The 9,141-nt window shown below is 33.5% G+C and overlaps 1 protein-coding gene across 1 annotated transcript in view; it reads right to left on the minus strand.

Moving 5' to 3' along the window:
- Positions 1-9,141, minus strand: part of LOC106470857 (ras-related protein Ral-a-like) — a 15,809-nt gene that overhangs the window by 3,072 nt on the left and 3,596 nt on the right. The window contains exons 2-3 of the mRNA XM_013931432.2: positions 2,528-2,670; positions 119-327 (exon numbers count right to left, since the gene is read on the minus strand). Of these exons, the coding sequence (XP_013786886.1) occupies positions 119-327; positions 2,528-2,632 (314 nt within the window). The 5' untranslated portion in view covers positions 2,633-2,670. The remainder of the gene's footprint in view (positions 1-118; positions 328-2,527; positions 2,671-9,141) is intronic.

The raw sequence follows: 9,141 nt of genomic DNA on the forward strand, positions 1-9,141 counted from the left end.
GACGGCTAGCGCAGATAGCCCTCGTGTAGCTTTGCGCGAAATTAAAAAAAAAACAAACAAACAAATTGTACTAAACAAGCATGGACAGTAAGGACAGAGGCTCGGATTACACACAAACCTAAATCCTGCTGTTGCTGAAAAACTTTCTTGCTCAGTGATGGAGAACACACAGAGAAAGCCTTCTCCTGAACGGATGTAATTGTCTCGAATGGCGACATAATCTTCTTGGCCCGCTGTGTCAAGGACGTCAATCTGAACCTCCTCTCCATCCAACAAAACTTTCTTACGGTAGGTGTCGGTATCGGTGGGCTCATACTCTTCAACAAACTGTTCGTTAACAATGGAAATAAAAAAAAACTTGAATGACAAAATTTCTAATATTATGCTAACTTTCAGTAATAAACATACCAAGCTCTAGCTTGTTCATTAAAGGAAACAAACCACTTTGTTTACCACTAAAAACCGGGTTTCGATACCTGTGGTAGACACAGCACAATTAGCCCATTGTGTAGCTTTGTGCTTAACAACAAACAAACAAAAGCTTTCTTTACGTCTGTTTTAGCACATTAAAAACTGAAAATATATCTAAACATGAAAGTATTTTTTGAACTTGAACGTACTAAATCGTATGAAATTGCCATGCGCCATCGGCTTGATGTGTTATATCAGAAACTGGATGCTTCACTAAGATATGTTTGATATAAATTAATTAAGACAACGAAAATATCGAGCATTATATAACCTAAAATGCGATACCTTATTTTTTTGGGCCAATAACTTATATGTAATGAAATTTATTTCCAGCGGGTAGTCCTTATAGTTTATTACTTTAGCAACAGGTAGCGCTACGTTCGAAAATATTCACACGCAAATTCTATAAAGTAGATCTTCACTTAAAAAGTTAGTGCTTTGTTGTTACAACCATTTAAACATGACATTTAATTTTGTTAACAAAAACAAAGACTTAAATGTTTCGCTGATGAACAGATTGTTATTAAAATAAACATTTGGTTTAAGTTCCAAACACACACCCCGTTCAAATAAAATACAAACAAACAACAAACGTAGGCCTAAATTCATTGAAGCAGTTCATAAACACAGTAAACATATGGTATATGTTATTTCTTATTTGAAAAGTGTTAACAGTTAACTGTATCTCATCTTTATGAGTACGAAATTAACAAAAAATATATATATCGGAGATTAAATTGAGTCGGAAAGCAGTGGAACGGCATTCTCCATTCCTTTAGATTTCAAACTATAGGGTTCCTGTTTCTCTGTGACAATAGTGATCCAATCTTCGTGTGGTTGGAATCACGGACGTGTTCACCTGGGTGGCGTGAGGGCAGTAAACTTCCAATGGATAGGTCTGCCCCCCCCCCTCCCCAATCCTCAAACCTGATTATAGAGGTTAAAATCCTAATTTAACAAATGATAAAAAAGAAATAAATGACCGTCTTCTGTCACATACACACACACACACCCCGGCGGGACAGCGGAAAGTCTATGTAATTACAGCGCTTCAATACGGGGTTCGATTCCCTGCGGTGGGCACAGTAGCTAGCTCAATGTGGCTAAAACAAACATCCAAGCATCTTTTACTTCGCATAGTATTGGCTTGTCTGATAACCACAAAGTTACACAAATGGGCTATCTGTGCTTTGTTCACCGCGAGTATCGAAACCCGATTTTTAGCTTTAAAAGCCCTCACATTTATCACTGAGCCACCAGGGTAGGGGTGGGGTATAACATATAATGTGTTAAACATACTGTTGGTATGAACGTGCTTTATAGTCACTATGAGAAAAACCTATACACTCGATAGTGTCAGTGAAGAAAAAGTGGCATCGGTCACTATTCAGTTGTTCACATTATATAGCCACACATAGAGCGGTTATATAATGTGAAGAGCTGAATAAGGCCAATGATACTTTTTCTTCACTTCAGTCATCCAGTGAACAGGTTTTTCTCATAGTAAATACGAAGCACGTTCACACCAACAGTATGTTTGATACTTTTCACTAAGATATAGGTCCAGCTTATCTCTCTTTGGTTAACTTGTGTTCACGGTTACTGATGAGGAGTGGAATTCTCCGAAACTAGTATAACCCAATAACACGTGTTGATCAAAGTGTAGATTGAACTGGACCTCCCTTGAACTTAGACTTCGAAATTAAACAACTTTTGGAATACTAAGTTTATTTATTATATGGTGTATTAATACAAGATTTTATTTATCAGGCGTGTCCTAAAAAAAACAAACACGACAACATCTACAATAATCTACAGGCGTATTTCCGAGATAGCTAGATTCGTCACACGTTACGTATGTGTATATCTTATTGCATGTGACTGATAATCAAACAAAACCTCAAATACAGACGTGCGTTATATATTAATACTGTAATATAAAATCTGTGCTCAATAATCAGTTAGCATACGTCTAAATAATATGGATGACGATCGTTTGTACTTAATACGTTCAACAGTTAACAATTACTGATGGGAAGAAAAAATATGATCTTACCTCGTCATACATAAACTGTAGCGTCAGGGCTGATTTTCCAACTCCCCCACTTCCTACCATAATAACTTTGTGAAGCGCTGGCTGGCTGTTCTTAGGTTTTGACATCGTGGGCTGTTCTGTGCACGAGTTTCTTAGTCTTCTCACTAGGAAGGCAACACCGTATTGATGTCATTATGTTAAGAGTATTTTACTAAAAAAATCCCCCCCCCCAGTGGCACAGCGGCATGTCTGCGGACTTACAACGCTAGAATCCGGGTTTCGATACCCGTGGTGGGCAGAGCACAGATAGCCCATTGTGTAGCTTTGTGCTTAATTACAAAGAAAGAAAACTAAAAAAAATTAGTTTTAAGTTAAGTTTTTGTACAGATTAGAGTTGTTGTTTTTTAAATTCCAAATGTGCCCATTTTCTGTGAGGTTTAGATTAAAGTACGAAGTTGGAATAAAAAGTAAAACTGTAAACAGATGAAAAATTCAGAAAACTTTAACTGATTCTTTATAGGTCTTGCAAATGTGGTGAAAATCACGCCTGATCTCAGGTGTTGTTTCCTCACATTCTTCTTAATCACCAGTGCCGAAGAGGCCTTTCAATCAATTTCAGAGCTGACTAAGCCAAAAAGTATGTGAAATGGACAAGAAGCTTGATGTTATGATGTAAAATGTTTAAGTTTTCGAAGCAATGAGGCCTTTTATACCTAGTAAGTCTGATAAAATCGCGTTAGGCTGAAAATCATTCATTCGTTTGTTTTCGATGCTCTACAGCTAACACATTGCGCGAAAGAAAATAATTACAGGTTTCAGATGATATACAAATGCAACTTAGACACATATAAACACAAGAAATTTACCAAAAACACATGACGTCAGTTGATTTTTATACTTCTTCATACCATAATTTTAAAAATTATTTTTAACGTCGCTTTATCAAGAGTTCGATCGAGAAAAACTCTCAAGATTTTAATCAAAGATGGCCTTTTCCCACAAAAACAAGGTGTTCATACACAAAAGAAAAAAAATGTTGGGTACAAAGAGATAATTCGTTTATAGTCTCTCCATGTTTTTACACTTATTTACTTTAAATTTAAATACAACAATCCCACATTCTTCTTAATAGGTTTTTGTTTCATTTATTGTTTGTTTGTTGTTGTTTATTAATTTCGCGCAAAGTTACACGAGGGCTATCTGCGCTAGCCGTCCCTAATTTACCAGTGTAAGACTAGAGGGAAGGCAGCTAGTCATCACCACCCACCGCCAACTCTTGGGCTACTCTTTTACTAACGAATAGTGGGATTGACCGTCACATTATAACGCCCCCACGGCTGAAAGGGCGAGCATGTTTGGTGGGACGGGGATTCGAACCTGAGACCCCCAGATTGCGAGTTGAGCGCCCTAACCACCTGGCCATGTAGAGCCTTGATTCTTTTATAGCTGTTGCTGATTTAATTTTTGAATTACTATATATACCCCAGTGGCTCAGTGAAGGCTTATACGCTAAAAACTGGGTTTCAATACCCGTGGTGGGCAGAGCACAGATAGCCCATTATGTAGCTTTATGCTTAACAAACAAAACAAGCGAAAAATTACTATATATTTAAATATAAACTTCCCCTTAAAGACACATGTAGGAGTTAATATTTAGTAGAAATATGTAAGAGAGCTGGGATAAATTCTTACTCTGTGTCATTTCGTAAACTCCCAATATAGTTTAAACATTTTGAATTCATTTGTGACACATTTTAGTTTTGTTACTTTATTTCAAGTTAAAATATTGTACTGCTGGTTCGAATAACAAACATGATAACTTCTCAGGAACCCTTCCTGAGCACTAAACGAGGTATTACTGTAATGTGCATATTATTTATTTGTTTTTGAGAAGGAACTTACCCCCGAATCCCACTAGTAGGTACATGCTTGTAGAATATGCAGTGTTTACCTATTTTTTTCCTTTTGAAATGTTGTCAATTATGCAGTACGAATCAATTTATATAAAGACTAACCAAACAATGAAGTATATTCACTTATTTATAAAAGCTCTTTCACCTCAATAAGAATAAGTGTTTCTATGAAATAGTTCAAATTTGCATGGCAATTATATTTGCTAGCATATGCTATATTATCCGTGCCTAAGGAAATATACGTGTATGAACAAAAGGGGGGAGGGATACGAGGGAAAGACGGCAGTCCTACAGACGAAAGCTCTGGAAGTTAGATGCACTTCTTATAATAATAAACTATTTTAATCGATGTGAAGATTTTCTATTAAAGAGTAAACGTTTGAAGGTTCTGAATTGATTTTAATGGCATTCCGTCTAGTTATGATCAATATGAGAATTGAATTATTTTCGCGGTTTATCTAGTCTTGCAATTTAATAAACAGAAACTCTTAATGTTGTATACGTTTTTATTTTTCTATTTGATGGCTCTGTAACCAAACAAAATTGAAGGCTAATAAAAATTTGCTTTTTTCCAGCGATGACAATATTATAGTGAGTAATTTACGTTAAATTTACCAGTATCTAAATAAAACACTTATACATCATTCACAGGTAAGAAACAATACCTTCAGTTACATATCTCCATATACGTAATGTTAAAATGACCATGTATAGAGCTGATTCATTTAGAAGTCTGTTTGTCAATACATGTAGTTGTTTCTTACATTTATGACTATATTAGTTATAACCAACAGACAAATAAGGTTTTTATCTATCAAATGACGTATTATATTACTTTGTTTTCTGCATAGAGACTTGTAGATTGCTTCCTAAGAAAATGTTTTTTTCCCACGTGAACAAGTTTGTGATGATAGATGAAATTTTAATGGTTCATATTGGGTCGCAATAAATGCCAGAAGAATTGTGATAGTTATAGAACATTGTCTGCTTTTTGTATGTCACTATTCTATGTTCTTTGTTGCATTATTTTATTAAATAAAAACTATTTAGTGCACTACTACCATTAGTACGAAAAAGTAGTGTTCAGAAATTTATGGATTTTCTTTTTTCTCTTGTGAAAAGAAAAAATCTCTCAAGGAGACAAGAGCTCTGTAACGAATCGGCTTAAAGCGGGTGGCACTAAGCGAGGTCTTACTGTATACAAAACAAACAAAAACAATCACCTTTAATTGTTATAGGTTTTAACAGCCTGAAGTTGTTCTTTACTGATATTTAAAGGTTTATGTTAAGAAGGTAGTTGAAACAATTCTTCTTGTATAAGTTTTAATCAGTTAAATGATTCACCACCATGTGTTCAACTGTTATAGCAGCTATTTGGTAAACAATAGTCTTTGAAATTCATTTTTCTAAGAGGCATTGCAAATTTTAAAATAATAGTCAGTAAAAATATATTTGTTGAATAATTTCGATTCTGTGAATGAACCTTTATAATCACTCTTTTTTTCTTGAACAAAATCAGCTGTATGCAGCTCTATATGACAGAAAACTGATCAAGCCACACATCAAAAAGATTTTTTTCTGATGTCAATTTGATCTTAAATTTGAAATTGTCAGACCTTACAATGTAGGCTTTTAATGTCGTTGTAACTGTATTGTGTTTAAAATATTTTCTTCGAAGAGTGGTAGTAGTTGTAAGTCACATCTCATTAAAAACAAAATTTTTTTAGGAAGCAGTTTATGTGGTTGTTTTTTAAACAGCCTGTAAGTCATATAACTTTCTCATAGTACTTAAATAAGTGGTTTATTTTGAAATATCTTTTCAGAACCAAGAGTCAGTAGCGCTTACACTTTTAGAAAAATGTGACAGCATAGTTAACATGACAAATATTGAACTGAAGACGTAAGTGTGCATTTTTTTTTACATAGAAATAGCATATTCTTTAAATCACACTGTGCCAACTATTAGTTTACCCTTCGGTCATGTGTATTTGGAAACAGAATTTTCTATATAGTGAGGAATTTTTTAACTTTTGTATTGAGCAGCATTCCTATGAAGTTTTAAGTACGTAGATTTCATTTCAAGTTAGGTAGGCTAGAAATATTTAATGTGTATGTAAATGTTTTAATTATTCAAGGATGTTGAGTTGAATTTAATAGACGTTTTAAAAAATAAACCTTCAGATTATTTAAACTGCTATCTAACAGCAGAAAGATGCTTTCTTGTAACTACAGCTTTTATATGAGGAAGGTTGGCCGAGTAGAAGAAAATTATCGTGGGGAATTCTTCTATTATAAGTATCAGTGGTAATGTCCGCCTTAAAAAAAAAATATGATCAGAACTTGAAAATGTAAAGATTAATATGATTGAAATACCTGGTATAATATTAAGGTTTTTTAAAAAATTAAATATTAGATTTGTTTCTTAGTTTTTAATCAAACAAATTTAACGAGACAAGGTGCTTATAAAATCTTGAATTTCCTAAAAGATGCTGAAGTGATAAATGAAGAACATGTAACAATGCCATGATTTGGTCATTAGACTCTTAATCATTTATAATTTTCTGTAGCTAGTAATCCAAGTTCGCTGAACTGATTCTAGTTATTAAAGTTCTACCTATTGAATTTCAAAGACAGTTTTTATTTTACAATATCTATAATAACAATAAAAATTCTTGAAATATACAAGACTCAGTACTACTTTCTACATGCAAAACATGTACAGTCTAAAATATAGATACAGTTGTTGGTTGGCCAGTAATTAATTTATAATTATTTTGAAGGAAGTAATTGACAGCCATTGTTCTCATTTTTAGGTCATGATGAAAGAATCTTTGCCTAAATGTTTTTATGTTATTAGCTTATTTGTTAAATGCATGATTGTTTTTTTTCTAAGGCCTTTGCATATGGCTGCCAGAAATGGCCTTATAACAGTCACCCAAACTCTCTTGCTCAAAGGTGCCAATGTTTTAGCAACAGACAAGAATGGTAAGTCCCTAAATTCTATAAGTGTGTTAGATGTTTAACTTAATTTTACGTTTTTGTGTTTCTTTAGCCATTTATACATAATCAAAATATCAGAGTTTAAGTATTTAATCACATTTCATTATTATACTTGAAAGAATGTAGTTAAATAGCAAATTGGCTTCGGTACTGTAGCTTCATTAAGGTTTGATTGGGCTTGTCTGATTAAAACAAAAATTTATTTATTTATGGCACAGGACTCAGAGAAGAAAAAAGTGTAAATATTTTAAAAAATGACATTATTTTTCTTTTCAGATACTGTGAATTTCATGCAAGTCCTTGAAATCGTTGAAAAGATTGTAATTTAAAAGTTGGAAATTTAAAGCCTTAAAAGTGCTTAGATTTTAATTCAAGTTAGCAGTGCTTTAAAAACTTATGAAATTTTTAGTATTTATGATATGAAAAGAAAAAGGCATTAACTAGCAGTTAAGAAGTCAAATTTTGCACATTTAAATGATAATGATACATACTATTTGCTTTTTTTTTTTCAACTGTTGGTTGAAACTTTGGAATTGAACTTCCACAGAGATCACTTAGCAGTGCCAGCTAGACAGAGTAAAAGCATTTATAGAATAAAATATGTTATTTGTAGTTTTTTGAATAAATCTGGATCATTTATAAATGTGAATTTAATAGTAAACCTTTCTTTAAGACTGATTACACTTTTTCAGTACCCTAATTTCATAGTTCGTAAGCTCAAAACATCATACAAAACTGACTGTAACAAACCTGGAGTTTTTTTATAGACCTACATGGTTGTAGTGAGTTGTTAGTAGAGAAAAAAAATCTATATATGTTAAAAGTAATTGGTGATTTTTGTGGTAAAGTTTTACACAATTTTTTTTCATTTCACACTAACCCAAGATTCAGTTTTATAGGTCAAACTTCGTGTGCTATTTGTATTGTTTTGAAATTATATATTCTGCTACAAGAGAAGAAAACAACTTCATTATATTTAGAGAATCTTTATTAGAAGGGTTCCTCGGTGTTTGTTGTGATCATTTTAGTGAAGCAAGGTAAAAGTACCAAAATATCAATTCAAATAATATGAGAGACCTACAGAATAAAACAGCAAGCTTAAAGAAAAATAGTAAATAAGACGACAATCTTTCAACTTATAAAATGTCTACGTGACAGGCCACACTCCTGCCCTCTCCTGTGCAAGAGACAATGATGTAGCAGAGTGCTTAGCTCTAATATTAGCTGTGATGCCATTAAGTGCCACTCCTACGTCTTTCCATTCCATTCGCTTAGATAGTTTCTCACCAAGGTGCCGTAAGTATTCTTATTTATCTATGATAGGATGTAAACGAGAAATTACATGTGTTTAGACGTTAAGGTTTTACAGTATTTGAGCCGAATGAATCGTGTTTGTTAATGTCACTACCAGCATGTTACATTGCTAGCTGAGGCATTAATATCAATACCAGCATTTCAGGTTACTAGCTGAGGCATTAATATCAATACCAGCATTTCAGGTTACTAGCTGAGGCATTAATATCAATACCAGCATTTCAGGTTACCAGCTGAGGCATTAATGTCACTACCAGCATTTCAGGTTACTAGCTGAGGCATTAATGTCACTATCAGCATTTCAGGTTACTAGCTGAGGCATTAATATCAATACCAGCATTTCAGGTTACTAGCTGAGGCATTAATATCAATACCAGCATTTCAGGTTACTAGCTGAGGCATTAATAT

The sequence above is a fragment of the Limulus polyphemus genome, unplaced genomic scaffold (assembly GCF_000517525.1).
Source record: "Limulus polyphemus unplaced genomic scaffold, Limulus_polyphemus-2.1.2 Scaffold4255, whole genome shotgun sequence".
NCBI lineage: Eukaryota > Metazoa > Arthropoda > Merostomata > Xiphosura > Limulidae > Limulus > Limulus polyphemus.